At 43.1% G+C, this 16,439-nt stretch overlaps 1 protein-coding gene across 39 annotated transcripts in view; it reads left to right on the top strand.

The window, feature by feature from the left end:
• LOC120997603 (saxiphilin-like) overlaps positions 1-16,439 on the top strand; it is a 390,951-nt gene that overhangs the window by 53,487 nt on the left and 321,025 nt on the right. For 38 of the 39 annotated variants that reach the window (XM_040427730.1, XM_040427728.1, XM_040427745.1 and 35 more), the window contains exons 5-7: positions 227-442; positions 1,535-1,753; positions 2,059-2,274. In XM_040427730.1, the coding sequence (XP_040283664.1) occupies positions 227-442; positions 1,535-1,753; positions 2,059-2,274 (651 nt within the window). Of the gene's footprint in view, positions 1-226; positions 443-1,534; positions 1,754-2,058; positions 2,275-14,470; positions 14,663-16,004; positions 16,141-16,439 lie in introns of all 39 variants that reach the window. The other variant, XM_040427747.1, reaches the window with a different exon arrangement.

Here is a 16,439-nt window from a genome sequence, read left to right as displayed (position 1 = left end):
AAAGGGTTAATGTGAATTGCCTTCTGGCAAAGGTTTTGGTAGCATCATATGTTGAGTGAGAAATTTTAGTCCTTAAGAAATTCAAGATTAGGTAAGGGTGGACACATCAGTATTATTTAGAGCCTAGGGTTTCTGGTAACTGCAATCCACCATGAAACATAATCATCTCTGTTGTATAAATAGTTCAAAGTCCTTCCTATCTGTACATTGTGTTTTATTTATGCAGAAAGTACCCCATGCTTGAGGCATCGCCAGAGAGTGCTCGGAGCAAAGAAACCCCATATAGGTGAATTTATGCCAGAATGTGATGAAAAGGGTAACTACTTTCCGAAGCAGTGTTATGGTACCACTGGTTACTGTTGGTGTGTGGATGAAAATGGTGCTGAACGACACGTTGGAAGAGCCAAACAGGGCAAGGTTAACATATCGTGTGAATATACAGGTATTAGTCCATTTAATACATGTTTGTTTGATCTCACTCGCTACATTGGGCTAGGTTCCTTGTCTTGATCTCACATTACTAGCTACCATATATGTTACTGTACTCTTTGCATGCACTTGTTGTTAAAGATGCTGAAATGTTACTTCATAGTAGAGCACATACACAGTTCTCAACCACCGAGTGTGCAGTTACCTTAATGATGCAGCCGACTAACAAAAGAGTTATGAAAAAAAAGACTCAAGTCCAACTAGTTCACCATATTAATCTCTCATGTTGATCCAGAGCAAAGCAAGCTAGTTTTCTTCATCTTGGAGGAGGGAATGTCCCAATTTCAGACTATACTGAAACACATTAGTTTTATATAGTAGTTATATAAAAATGGTCTAGATACCGGCAACCCAGGAAACCCATGGACCTGCTCTGGGGTCCTTAGTGAGAAGGGACCATCCTTCATTTGCAAGAGAGGTTCTCCTTTAAGATGGTCACAGACAACATAGTCACAGCAAAAACAGAAGAGCTATATTTTGTTCATATCAAAGACTGATAATGGACGTTCTAAAACTCGAACACAGTGTTCCTCAGCTCTTGTCCTCAGGGCCCACCTGTCGGTCATGCTTTACCAGAATGGAACAAACAGGACGCTACCTAGGTCTCATGGCAGCCTGAGTGGCTGGGGGTCCATTTTCATATTTGCTTATTTTTTGTTTGCACATCATCAGTTGCATATAACTGCTTAAAAAATAACTCTTACCTGGAATAAACTACCATACCTCTCATTACATGCAGATATTTTCCTTTGGATTCCACACAAAGCATTGTTTCTATATGAGAACATTTTCATACACACGGAGTACAATGTACACCTCTATACTAAAGCTTGGCATTGTGTACAAATCTCCCCCAGAATTAAAACAATGACAAAAAATATGCATTGCTTGGTGATCTTCTCCCCCAATGTATAAGCTGCAGGATACCATGTTCTTGTGATTAAAGTATACTATTTGAAGATAACAATATTGTAATGCTTTTCTATGATTAGTCAAAAACTGGAATGGACAATATGACTGTTGGTTATTGTGTATCCATTTTTAGAAAGTCAAAAGCCCTGCATGAAAGAACGCCGGAAAGTGCTCAGTGGAGGGCAACCTTTACCAGGGGCTTTTATACCTGATTGTGATGAGGAGGGCAACTACAATCCAAAGCAGTGTCATGGCAGCACTGGTTATTGTTGGTGTGTTGACGAAAATGGTGCAGAGATTTCTGGTTCCAGAATGCCAACTGGACAATCGGATCCAACATGTGGAACTTATGGTAAAAATGTACTCTCACATATTCTACCTGTGAATCTATATTATTAGAGGTAGTTATTACATCACTATGATGGTTTGTCCCTAGTAAATACATTGTCTCACTTTAATTTTGTTTTAAAGTAATAGAGGAAGGGATCGTAGCCTTCAATTTTGGATCTCTCTATAAGACAAAGTGGAATGTTGGGGCTAAAGCAGCTCCTGTGGACTGAAAAAATATATAATTTACTCCCTGAACGGACTGCATACTACTACTACATAATTTATTCAGACAAGATAATTATTTGTTTTCTATATTTGTCTTATTAGCTGGAGCAACTTGTATAAAAGACAGATATAAAGTGCTTGGTGCAGGGGAAGCTTTAAGAGGAGCGTTTGTACCTGATTGTGATGAAAAAGGAGACTACAGATCAAAGCAGTGTCATGGCAGCACCGGATACTGTTGGTGTGTTTCCAAATACGGTGTAGAGATACAGGGTACAAGAACTGCACCTGGGCAGTCACCCACTACATGTGAGATTCCAGGTGAGAAACTATAGTCAATAAGGACTGTGTAATTCTTCCTTTCCCCTGTGGGGGTGCTGGTATAAAACTAAACACTTGTTATGGGGTTCCACCATAAATGACAACTAAATCAGGGGGTTCTAACAACAGGACACTTTGTGATCAGCTTGGCATTAGAGATACACACAAAAAGAAAATTCCAAAGCAGACATCCACTTTAAGTACATAGCATGTGCAAGGAAAAGTAATATCACTACTATTTAGGAGAAACTAAGGGCCTTATATTCATACTATGCATTTCTTCCTTTAGTGATATCTATAGCCCAATATTCAATTCCTATCCCAAATATTTAGTGGCACCATTTTATATAAATTAAAGCAGGATTTGGCATTCAGAAAAAGCAGTTTGTCTGTCCTGGAATGGTAATGAGGAAAATGAAATAGTCCTCCAGTGCCCAAATGTAGTCGAAAAAAAAACATATGAGTGGCTGAAAACCTGCAAAATATCACCAGGAATTGCTTAGGTATAGAAAAGTTTATACACAGTGTGATGAAAAGGCTACAAGCACCAGCAGTTTACATAAACACCACCTGTACAACCAAACACAATGTGGAGATTTATCAAAACTGGTGTAAAGGAAAACTGGCTTAGTTGCCTATAGAAACCAGATTTCACTTTCCATTTTCCAAAGGAACTCTTTAAAATGAAAGGTAGAATCATCCAGTTTTCTTTTACACTAATTTTGATAAATGTCCTCCACTGTGTTGAACTCTAGATAAGAATGACTAAAGTTCAGAATTTGCTCCAACTTGTATTGAACTATGCATCATCCTGCACACTCATTGTAACACCATACAGTGATCAAGTGGGATGCCATTCCTCTGGGGTGGGTGGCTGTACAGGGTACACAATGTGCTGCTTCTCTCTTTGTAAATAACCAACAATATAGGGGCATGGCCAGCCGCGACTATGAGCAGACGTGTGTGAGTGAGCGCCGTCAGAAAGACCCACAACTCTAATCATCCTGAACTTACACAGCCGCCAAAATTCTCCCACCTGGAAGTAGAAGGTCGGGTAAACCCTGGGAAAGGAGTATGGCTCGTAATAAGGCGCTGACCACGGCTGAGAGACTCAAAAGGTTTGCCCACTCAATCCCAAAATGGCGGTGGCTCCGACCAGCGAGGAGGATGACCAGACCTCTGAGACAGAACCCACGCTGAAGCAGGTCACAGCTCAACTCTTACAAGCTATCTCTGCCTGCAGAGCTACTCAATTGGGCAAGATGGAGGAGTTCAAGGTCGATCTCAGCCTGCTCAGACAGGACATGCATAACCTGAGGAACCGGGTCAAAGAGACAGAGGATCGTATCTCTAGCCTGGAAAACTCTACTAATCTAATCCCTGTGCAGCTTACTGCACTAGAGAAGACAGTAGACTTTTGGCAGCAGAAATGCAATGGTTATGAAAATCGCCTAAGGCGTAATAACCTGCGCATTGTGGTCTGCCATATCGGGCTGAAGGGACTAACCCATGCGAATTCATGCTTAATTAGATCAATTTCACCTTCCCGGAAGAAAACATCTCCTCTGCGTTTGGGGTGGAATAAATGCACCCGGTTCTCGCCAAATCACCACCACCAGGCGCCCCACCGCGCACCATGCTCACCCACCTTCTCAACTCCACAGATCGAGACCATGTTTTGCAACTGGCCCGGTGCAAGCCAGAACTTCACTTTGAAAACACAACCATCATAGTATTTCCCGACTTCTCAGCTGAACTGCAAAAGAGAAGAGCGACCTTCACGGCTGTGAAGCGGAGGCTACGGGCGATGAACCTGCAGTACTCTATGGCTTACCCAGCTAGGCTATGAGTGGTGGGTGGCAGGACATCAAGGTTTTTACCATACCTTCTGAAGCGAACGCATGGATCGACAGCAGAGAACGACCGTCCAGGTCACCGAAATGAGTGCACTCACACCACCAGAATGCCTGCTTCGACTGGCAAGTTACCTTACCGACTTACCATAGCCCACCCTAGGGCCTGTTTTGTTTCTCCGGTGCTCCTCTCTACTAGTCCTCCCCTTTGCTCTTCTAGATACAGCATAGCATATAGTTCTTCTGATGTAGGACATCATCCTGAATTAGATACTTACTCATATCTGTAATTAGAGTGCTTACATACCAAGGCTAAGCCGGGGGAAATGCTTGTTAATTAAGACTTATGCCTATGCTAAGGTGGCTGCAAACTCCTTGTTCAGAGTTGAGTTGAGGTCTCATGGTTTAGCCACTCCACGTGGCCTGTTCTGTGCAAGTGACAAACTTATGCCACCAGCGCACCCCATACTATCTGCCAAGATAGCTGCTATACCAAAGGTTAGGTTTACATAGGCTGTTCCTAGCATTTTTTCCTTTTACTACTGTTTTGCAAATTTTATTTAGTACCGTATTTTTCGCCCTATAAGACGCAACGGACCATAAGACGCACCTAGGTTTTAGAGGAGGATAATAAGAAAAATATATTTTCCATTACACCTCAGTTCAGACCAGCAATTAGACCCCCAATGTTATTCAGACCTCAGCTCACAGCCCCAATCAGACCCCCAATGTTAATCAGACCTCAGAGCAGACCCCCAAAGCCTCAGATCAGTCCCCCATGTCAGCCATCAGCCCCCCATGTCAGCCATCAGCCCTAATGTCAGCCATCATGCCCCCATGTCAGCCATCATGCCCCCATGTCAGCCATCAGACCCCCATGTCAGCCATCAGACCCCCATGTCAGCCATCAGACCCCCATGTCAGCCATCAGACCCCCATGTCAGCCATCATGCCCCCCATGTCAGCCATCAGCGCAAATAAAATAAAATAGAATAACTTACCTCTCCTGCTCCTGGACGCCGCTGCCGCTCCTCACCACCAGAGCTCTCTCTCATCTTCCTGGTTCTCGGCTGTCAGCTGTGAAGGTTGCACACAGTGAGGTCACATGGTGCGCAGCCCTGCACAGCAGACAGCCGAGCGGAGGACCAGGAAGCAGTGAGTACAGATCCTTCACCGCTTCCCAGTCCTCCGGTACTAATGAAGCGCTTTCAAAATGGAAGCGCTTCATTAATATTCACCCATAAGATGCAGAGGCATTTTTCCCCCACTTTGGGGGGGAAAAACTTTGTCATATGGGGCGAAAAATATGGTAAGTTATCCTACTGTTGCTCTGATGCTTCCCTTGATGTGGGAAATACTACCTGCTTTACTGTTCTGTACTGTTGCAGTTACTAGGTTTCACCACAATGATGACACTTCTCTGCTACAACATAACTTATTTGGATGTGACCGAGACTTCACACCGGTTCCACTCTCATTGCACCACAATAGAGACCCACCACCACATTATGTATACGGGTTGTTTAAATGGCGGAATAAAAAAATATATCATGGAACATTAGAGGTTTGGGGACTCCGCAGAAAAGGGCCATGGTGTTCTCTATGATAAAGGGTTTCAGCCCCCATATCCTGTGCTTACAAGAGACCCATTTAACTCCTGACTTCACCAGGCGACTACATAAGCCTTGGGTGCAATGGGCACGCCATTCTTGTTATACCACCTATTCCCGTAGAGTCTCAATAATGGTTCATAAAACGCTGAGATGGGTGGTGGAGGGATTGGTCATAGACCCAGAGGGCCATTATATCTTTGTAGCTGCACGCATCAATTGAGTCCTGTATGTTATCATTGGTATGTATATACCTCCTCCATCATCGCTGCAGATCTTACACCTAGCAGTTTCATTTGCCAAAGCGTTTTCACATGCTATGGTCTTAGGTCTGGGAGACAGCAATATGCTACTAGACCCCTCAGTGGATAAGTTCTATCCAGATGATAATTCCCAGGCATATCAACAAACAGTGACTCCATTTACTAAATTACTTCTGGAAGTTGGGTGGGTAGATTTATGGAGGTATAGAAATCCGAGCATTAAGCTATATTTCTGCCACTCCGCTGGTAACGACTCACTCCCTCATATATATTATGCCATACGCAACAATGATCTATGCTCTAGCGTCAAGTCAGTGGTCTACGGGCAACGGGGAATATCTGACCACTCCTCTATACAGCTGAGTGTATGCACATCAGAGGGACCTGTCAGGGCCACCATGAGAATACAGCCCTTTTGGCTATCCACTTTAACTAAAAATGATTGGATCCCAGATCAATTATCATTTTTCCTATCTGAAAACCAGTCCACCAATGACCTGCTTCTTATATGGGAAACTTTGAAGGTCTATTTGAGAGGGAGCCTGAAATCCTCCATTTCATTTATTAAGCACACCTCTGCAGGGCAGGAATCTGAGTTGGCCTCTGAATGTACCTGACTTGAGGCACAATATGTAGCAGACCCCATGGACTTGCATAAAAACGCCTGGTTGAATAAAGGACGTCAATACCTCACCCTCATAAAGGAGAAATCGCAATGTAAGCTATTCTTCACTAAACAATCCTACTTTGAACTGGGTAACCAGTCTAGTAAACTATTAGCGCATCTTGTACATCAAAACCAGGCGTCTCCTGCAGTCCTGAAAATCTAGGTTAGTGACGGCAATATGCTTCTAGAGCCCTTGACCATAGCCCGGCAATTTCAGGAATTCTACCAGGGACTGTATCAAGCCCAGGTGGAACAAACACCTCAGAGTAATGAGCAGTATTTGTCTGATTTGCAGGTGCCTAAACTATTATCAGATAATGTCCTCATGTTAGACTCCCCAATCACCACTGAAGAAATATATGTAGCCATTGCGTCACTGGCCACTGCCAAGTCCCCAGGCCCAGATGGTATTCCTTTGGAGGTATATGTTAGATATTTGGAAACCTTTGTGGAGCCTCTGAAAAGAATGCATGATCCAGCCTTCTCCTTAGGAAACCTACTCCCTTTGTTCTATGATGCATCTATAGTGGTTATCCTCAAACCAGATAAAAACCCAAAGAGTGTGGCTCATATCACCCAATCTCCCTACTAAATCTAGACTATAAAATACTAGCTAAGATATTACCGACGAGGCTGAATAAGTGTATTCTCAGTATTATACATCCTGTCCAATCAGACTTTATGCCTGGCAAGTCTACATCTGAAAATATTAGACGTGTGCAGGTGGGCTCCGGCAGCAAAAGTCTTGGGCATTGGCGTCTTTGGATGCAGCAAAGGCCTTTGACTCTGTGGAGTGGTCCTACATGTTTACTGCCTTAAGGTGTTTCGGTTTCGGACCTGCTTTTATTAAGTGGGTCTTGATATTTACAAAAACCCCAGATCTAATATATCAGTCAATGGGACGGACTCTTCGTACTTCAGTCTGGGCAGGGGTACAAGTCAGGGGTGCCCTTTATCCCCTCTGTTATTTGCTATAGCTATTGATCCATTGGCCATCCGACTACGCCAGGACTAAATGTACTACGGCAGTAAAATAGGAAATAGAGAAAATAGAGTGTGTTTATATGCAGATGACATGATATTAATGTCTCGGGTGGAAGATACTCTCCATCGAGCAATGGAGCTCGTTAATGACTTTGGAAGGTATTCAGGATTATGTATCAACTGGTCTAAATCTTCCCTTTTCCCTCTATAAGAGGCAGATTGTCCAGACCAAATTCAAGAACTACCAATTGTTTCTTATTTTAAGTACTTGGGTATTCACATAACAAAAGAGTCCAGCACTTTCCACTCTCTTAATGTCACTCCCATTCTAGACAAATTCCGTACCTGGGGTACCCTACCCTTTATTTGTAGCGGGGCGTATCAACATAATTAAAATGATCCTACTCCCTAAATGTCTATATATAGTAGAACATTCCTCGTACATTATACCAAAGAGATTTTTTTCAACAACTAAACTCTCTATTATCTCCATTTATTTTGGGGATCCACTAGGCCTAAGCTATCACTATCAACATTGTGTCGCCCTAAGATGTGGGGAGGAATGTCTCTCCCTGACTTTTAATTCTACTATCTGGCTGGGCAGCTCAGATACCTGAAATCCTGGCTGTCCCCAAATGAGCATACCATCTTAATCTAAAATCTCTATGGCCTGTGCTGGAAAAACCTTCACTATTTCCCCGAGCCCTCTTGCCAATCCACAGAATGGTTATACAAGTCTGGTCTGCTACTAAGGAGATACATGCCTTCAGGGATGTTAGTGCTGAGACCCCTTTATGGGACAATCTCATGATCTCACCTTTGAGCTCCTCCCCAGATTCTCAATTCTGGAAGTCACATGGGGTTTGTTGTCTTGGTGATGTTTATCAGGATAACACTATATGTACATTGGACCACCTTCAATCTAAACACCAGCTCCCCAGAACCGCATTTTACTGCTACCTACAGCTTGGAGGTGCTGGCCTGCCCTGCCGCCAGCGTTTTGTCTGAGTGGGTATTTAGTGCTGCTGGTAGCATTATAACAGATAAGCGTATCTGCCTGTCAACTGAAAATGCTGACAGGTTGACTCTTATAAAAATGAATAAATCCTGGATTGACCATGACTTCTCGACCCATGCACCCTTTCCACCACAAACAAGCGTATATGGTTGAATCTTCCTTTTCTCATCCACCTTTTCCTCTTCCATCATATCAACATGCTTATTTGTTGCATATATGCCTTTCGCATATAATGTTTTTCAGGGTTAGCTCAGCTGCAGGCACTCGTATATAATTTTTTAGAGGGTCAGGTCACCAGCAGGCCCTCACCTACAATGTTTTACAGGGTCAGCTCCCCAGCAGGCCCTTGCATATAATTTTTTAGAGGGTCAGCTCACCAACAGGCCCTCGCATATAATGTTTTAAAGGTTCAGCTCACCAGCAGGCCCTCACCTACAATGTTCTACAGGATCAGCTCACCAGCAGACCCTTGCATATAATTTTTTACAGGGTCAGCTCACCAACATGCCTACACCTACAATCTTTTACAGGGTCAGCTCACCTGAAGGCCCTTGCATATAATTTTTTAGAGGATCAGCTAACCTGCAGGCCCTCACCTTCAATCTTTTAGAAGGTCAGCTCACCAGAAGGCCCTCTCTTATAATTTTTTACAGGGTCAGCTCACCAGCAGGCCCTCACCTACAATCTTTTGCTGGGTCAGCTCACCAGCAGGCCCAAACCTAAAATCTTTTACAGGGTCAGCTCACCAGCAGGCCCGCACCTCAAATCTTTTACAGGGTCAGCTCACCAGCAGGCCCCCGCATATAACTTTTTACAGGGTCAGCTCACCAGCAGGCCCTCACCTACAATCTTTTACAGGATCAGCTCACCAGCAGGCCTGCACCTAAAATATTTTACAGTGTCAGCTCACCAGTAGGCCCTTCACCTCAAATCTTTTACAGGGTCAGCTCACCAGCAGGCCCTCGCATATGTTTTACAGGGTCAGCTCACCAGCAGGCCCTCGCATATAATTTTTTACAGGGTCAGCTCACTAGCAGGCCTTTACGTACAATCTTTTACAGGGTCAGCTCATCTGCAGGCCCTCGCAAATAATTTTTTACAGGGTCAGTTCACTAGCAGGCCTTTAAGTACAATCTTTTACAGGGTCAGCTCATCTGCAGGCCCTTGCATATAATGCTTTAGATGGTCAGCTCACCTACAACCTTTTAGCGGGTCAGCTCACCAGCAGGCCCTCGCCTACAATCTTTTACAGGGTCAGCTCACCAGCAGGTCCACATCTAAAATCTTTTACAGGGTCAGCTCACCTGCAGGCCCGCACCTAAAATCTTTTACAGGGTCAGCTCACCTGCAGGCCCTCACCTAATTATACCTAATAGGTAATTTGCGCGCATGCTGCTTGCTTGGATGTGGTAGATAGCTGTTTCTCAAGCTGTCTCTCCGGAATCGAACACTGATTCCCGTTACCTGTGGTCACTAATGTTGAGCACGAATATTCGAATAGCGAATTTTAATCGCGAATATCGGCACTTCAAGAATTCGCAAATATTTTTAATATAGTGCTATATATTCGTAAATGACAAATATTCATAAGTTTTATCCATCTGAACACATGATTCCTCCCTGCTTCTTGCTTGTGGGCCAATGACATCATTGGCCCACAAGCAAGAAGCAGGGAGGAATCATGTGTTCACTTCAGATGGAAAAAAATTTAATATAGTGCTATATATTTGCTTTTTAGAATATTCGTCATTTTTTTCCATCTGAAGTCATGATTCCTCCCTGCTTAAGTTGCTTGTGGGCCAATGACTCATTGGCCCACAAGCAAGAAGCAGTGAGTAATCATGTGGTCAGATGGAAAAAATTACGAATATTCTAAAATCGAATATATAGCACTATATTCTATAGTGCTATATATTCGTTTTTGACCCACACCTGTATTGAGCGCGCAATATTTGCATATTACGCTATCATTACCTTGCCGATTTTTAAGTAAAAAAAAGAATGTAGAATGTAACGAATATACGAATTTGCGAATATTTGACGAATATTCTACAAAATATTCACGAAATATCACAAATTCGAATATGACCACTGACGCTCACTAGTGGTCACCATGGTTTGGGCAGAAAATAACATAGAAAATTGATAGGGCAGACATTCGAATTGATCGTCGCCGTCACAGGAACGTGCGATTTGCCCCAGGTTATCTAGAGTCACCAAAGCGGCAGCAGGCCCTCGCCCATAATGTTTTTGAGGGTCACCAGCAGGCCATCAATCATAATTTTACTAAAAAACTAATACCTAGGTTTAATTTATGGATCTCTGGATGTTGCAATGTATTTCTACTGTAAAACGCATTTTAATTTGTCATGACTTATGAAACAAACTGGTACCTTATCAGAGATGTGAAACAGATAAATAATGTAATTGTTTTATTACCGTAGATTAAAAAAATATAACCAACAATATTATGCAAGCAAATAGAGATGAGAGAGTCAATTCTACATTAATCAAATTTGTTAAATTTCCCAAAAGTTTCTAATTTTGATGAATAATATTAAAATTACATTATATATATAGAGACACTATGAGAAACAGACATAGCGCTGCCGGGCCTTGTCTGAGAGTGTGATCTTGACTAGCCACATTTCTTTAGAGATACCTTCTTTTACCAGCATTCTATAAACAAGACAAGACACAAGGATACTTCTACTGTTTTGTTCTCATTGTTTATTAGGTATGGAATTTTAGCATTGTCTATTGCATAAATCTAATGAAAAGATATATAAAAAAAGACACTAAAGAAGACATCTGCCTATTTTTAATTAAAAAAAAACACAGTGCGGTGTGTTATTAAACAGGCTGTTTGTTACCATCGGCTACCATCCATTTACCTATAATCATATATGTCACTTTGTCATCACTAATGTTAAACAGCTTCAAAGGAACTGGAAATAGTGCTAGAAGAGTGTCATACAGAGCTTTTCAGGGTAATTAGGGGACTTTCGATTCATGTCAAATTCATTCAGACCCAATTGAATCTGACAGACGATTAGATTGAATTGAACCCAAAACAGGTTTTCTGCAAGTAAATAAATGAACAAATAAATAAATGTAGATTCCATGTCATTTTTCTTTTTTTTATAACCAGCAATGTTGGGGTATTACTTCTGTACATGTCTACTTCTTTATTTTACTATGAATACACACTATTAGTAATTCATGAACTTATCTATGGCTTCAAAACAACCCCTGTACTTTGCTTTAAAGCGAACCTTTCACCACATTTTCACTTTATAAACTAGCAACAGTACCTTATAGATTATCTTGAGTGTGTTGTTATCCATGTTAGTGCCGCTTTCCTGGGCTCTTTATACTTCAAAAAATCGTCTTATAAACTTCACATTCTGTGCTCCAACAGTCATGCAACCAGTCAAGGGGGTAGCCCTTCCATCTCCTCTGGCCGTACCGCCCCTGCCCTAACCCCTCCTCTATGCTCCTTAACTGACAGCTGGCTCAGTCGCCGGGACGGCGCTTCTGAAACCTGCGCATGCGCCGTCCTCCTGATTCGCCGCGCGATCCCGTCTTTCTTGCTGACAAAAGCGCGATCATGTAAGAGAATCGCGCATGCGCCTTATGCGATGCCGGCCTGTCTGCTCTCCTGTCTGCTCTCCCTCCCGTGCGCGCGCTCCACTATTGTCAGCAAGAAAGACGGGATCGCGCTGCGAATCAGAAGGACGGCGCATGCGCAGGTTTCAGAAGCGCCGTCCCGGCGACTGAGCCGGCTGTCAGTTAAGGAGCATAGAGGAGGGGTTAGGGCAGGGGAGGTACGGCCAGAGGAGATGGAAGGGCTACCCCCTTGACTGGTTGCATGACTGTTGAAGCACAGAATGTGAAGTTTATAAGACGATTTTTTGAAGTATAAAGAGCCCAGGAAAGCGGCACTAACATGGATAACAACACACTCAAGATAATCTATAAGGTACTGTTGCTAGTTTATAAAGTGAAAATGAGGTGAAAGGTTCGCTTTAAGTTATTTCTAATTTAACTCTGTAGATTTTCCTTTTGCAATAAATATTTTATTGGATTTAAAGGCTCTTTTACCAACCACCACGATCTCACCACAAAGTAAATGCAAACAACATACAATCCTCACCTATCTCTGTTGTAATTATTGCTTTGTGGCTTCTCTGGACTCCTCCTGCAGATCCTTCAACATTATAGAGGCTAAGGCCTCTTTCACACGGGCGTCATGTTTTTTGCGTGGATAAGATGCGGGTGCGTTGCGGGAAAATGCCCGATTTTTCCGCGCGAGTGCAAAACATTGTAATGCGTTTTGCACGCGCGTGAGAAAAATCGGCATGTTTGGTACCTAAACCCGAACTTCTTCACAGAAGTTCGGGTTTGGGTTAGGTGTTCTGTAGATTGTATTATTTTCCCTTATCACATGGTTATAAGGTAAAATAATAGCATTCTTAATACAGAGAGCATAGTACAATAGGGCTGGAGGGGTTAAAAAAAATAAAATAAAAATTTAACTCACTTTAATCCACTTGATCGCGCAGCCCGGCTTCTCTTCTGTCTTCTTCTTTGCTGTGCACAGGAATAGGACCTTTGATGATGTCACTGTGCTCATCACATGGTCCAATCACATGGTTCATCACCATGGTGAGGGACCATGTGATTGGATCATGTGATGTGATGTCACCACAGGTCCTTAGCCGGCAGCTCAACATTACAGAAGAAGACAGAGATCCGCAACTACGAGATCAAGTGGACTCGGTGAGTTAATAATAAAAAATTTTTACCCCTCCAGCGCTATTTTACTATGCATTCTGTATTCAGAATGCTATTATTTTCAATTATAACCATGTTATAAGGGAAAATAATACAGATCGGGTCCCCAGCCCGATTGTCACCTAGCAACCATGCGTGAAAATCGCACCGCATCTGCGCTTGCTTGAGGATGCTTGCGATTTTCACGCAGGCCCCATTCACTTCTATGGGGCCTGCGTTGCGTGAAAAACGCACAAAATAGAGCATGCTGCGATTTTCACGCAACGCACAAGTGATGCGTGAAAATCACCGCTCATGTGCACAGCCTCATAGAAATGAATGGGTCCGGATTCAGTGCGGGTGCAATACGCTCACCTCACGCATTGCACCCGCGTGGAAAACTCGCCCGTGTGAAAGGGGCCTAAGGCCTCTTTCACACAGCGAGATTTCCGCGCGGGTGCAATGCGTTAGGTGAACGCATTGCACCCACACTGAATCCGGACCCATTCATTTCTATGAGGCTGTGCACATGAGCGGTGATTTTCACGCATCACTTGTGTTTTTCACTTGCGCGGTAAAATCGCACATTTTCCCGCGACGCACCCGCATCCTATCCGGCCCAAATCCATGACACCCGTGTGTAAGAGGCCTAAGAACTTTATTATAGACAATGGGGACTAAATCCCTAAATCCCGCCACCTTCACCAGAACATCCAGCTTTGTGATATCATGCTGATTGCACACAGTCAGTCTAAAGCTGAAGATGGGGCTGCTTTCTTCCTGCAAAACAACAGAAAAACTGCTTGCCGTTGCAAGCATATATGGAGGGACATTTTATACTTGTATATGTTTAGACTAGATTTAATGTCCCTTTAACTTCTGAAAGGTATCTCCATTCTATAAAAGGTTTTAGCAGCTTAAGCAGTGGTACTAACACCAGTATTAAGTTTTTCCAGTGTTTTTTGAAAAAAATAAAAAATAAGTACTAAAACTAACTGTTTATACATTTGTATATAACATTTTAGATCTTGTGAGGAGCCATTATGCAGTAGCTGTGGTGAAAAAATCCAGTACATTACAGTTTAACCAACTGAAAGGCAAGAGATCTTGTCATTCTGCGGTGGGAAAGACAGCCGGTTGGATCGCTCCTTTGTATGCACTCTTTAAGAAGCACTTCCTGTTGTGGGATGGATCTGAAGAAAAGTCTTTTGAACAAGGTACTAATTATGGATGGTGCAGCAACCATAAAGTTTAACACCATTTTTATAAGTTAAGTATATTTTCAAGGTTTGCCTAAAAAGAAAATCTCTTTTAAAATGGATGTCATAGTGAGGTTCTCCAACTCAGGATAAAAGCCATAGAAGAGAGCAACTAGTGCAGGACCCCAGACCTGGAGGTATCTGCAATTGTTTTGTATGTATTATGTTATTCATTGTTCTACCATGGATTCCAGCAGAAGAGGTATGGTTAGCAGGAACAGTGATAACCACCCAGTTCCTCAACTCTTGGCAAGAGTGGGTTGGTCCTTACTGCCAAGAGGGAAAGTTCCAGAGTACTGAGTATGGAGGAAGGCATGCTTGAGCCCTTACTCCAAATGCCTGATAATATTCTCCTGTGAGACCTTTACTCCAGTGAACTTGCCAGAGTCAAGATACAGCTTTCCAAAAAGCTACAACAAATGAGGTCAGCAGAGTGACCAGCAAGACTCAGCTTTCCAGACCTTGCTGCTGGTGAGGGAAAACAGGTCAGACACTCATCACCTAGAATAACCACCAGGCCATACTAACTTCAAGCATGTATCACACAGTGGACACGTACTGACATGTACTACGTCGAACTGTATATCTGCAAGTTCCATTTAATAACCTCACAACCAGCCACTATACCTCCTATCTGCTGCCAGAAACTGCACTTTGTACATAATATTGCTGGATGTGCCGTAATTGATATTTTGCACTAAGTAAAGAGAGACTTTTATACGTTTACATCTGGTATGATTTTTCAAACTACCTTTCCACTGTACAGGGAGAAACAGCCTGAGGGAGTACACCATGAAACCACATCTCATCAGTACCACTATCACTCCCATCCTCTGCAGCAGCTCCTCAGGGGCTCACGGCACTAGCAAAAAGCAGCTATCAAAGAGTAGTTCCTGTTCTGGTGGATATGGAGTGCCAACCAATTACCTTACATCAATTTAATGTCTGACATGTAGAACATTTTACAGTGGCCACTGCAGGGTATGGTCTAGAGGCTGGTGTAGATTTTGGTTCAGGAGCATGGACAACAAATGATGAAGAATATGCCTTGTCAAAATTGTGGTGCATGATATTGCCGTGCACTGCCGGAGGCAGTGCACGGCAATATCATGAAAAATCAGGCCCATAGAGTTTCTATATATTAATGGAAAAATTCTTCCAGTAGACTGATTTGCTCCAGGGCAGGAATATTTTCACTGGGGGATCATACTTAGGCAATATATAACACCCTGCACTTATATATGTGTTGATGACATAGCCTCTTACTGTACATGTTGATGATGTGCCATTTCCACCATAGCCGCTTCAGAGTTCTTCTCAGCCAGCTGTGCCCCAGGAGCCAAAGAGGAAAACTTGTGTAAGCAGTGTGCAGGAAAAGAAGATAAGTGTAAGCGCAGTCCTGAAGAACCATACTATGGGGATGAAGGAGCACTTAGGTAAGTTGGAGGGTCACTAGTAAATTTCTTTTAAATTCACCCTCCACCCAGTGTGACTTGTGAAGGGAACTATACTTACCTGCTCCTGAACTGTCAGTTCCAAAGGGCAAGTGACCCAGCAGTGACTTGCATAGGGGGTAAAATGGCACCTGGGGACATTTCAACACTGATGCTAGTCATTGACTGTAGCAGCACACACTACCCTGTGTATGCTGGAAATTTACATGTGCGGTCTAGAAATACAGTGAAGACAGCCCAGGACCCAGATATCCATTACTGAGTGATGGTGAGCAGGTAGG

The sequence above is a fragment of the Bufo bufo genome, chromosome 4, assembly GCF_905171765.1.
Source record: "Bufo bufo chromosome 4, aBufBuf1.1, whole genome shotgun sequence".
Lineage (NCBI taxonomy): Eukaryota > Metazoa > Chordata > Amphibia > Anura > Bufonidae > Bufo > Bufo bufo.
The sequence above is the reverse complement of the archived record's forward strand: the minus strand, read 5'-3'. Positions and strand labels throughout refer to the sequence as shown.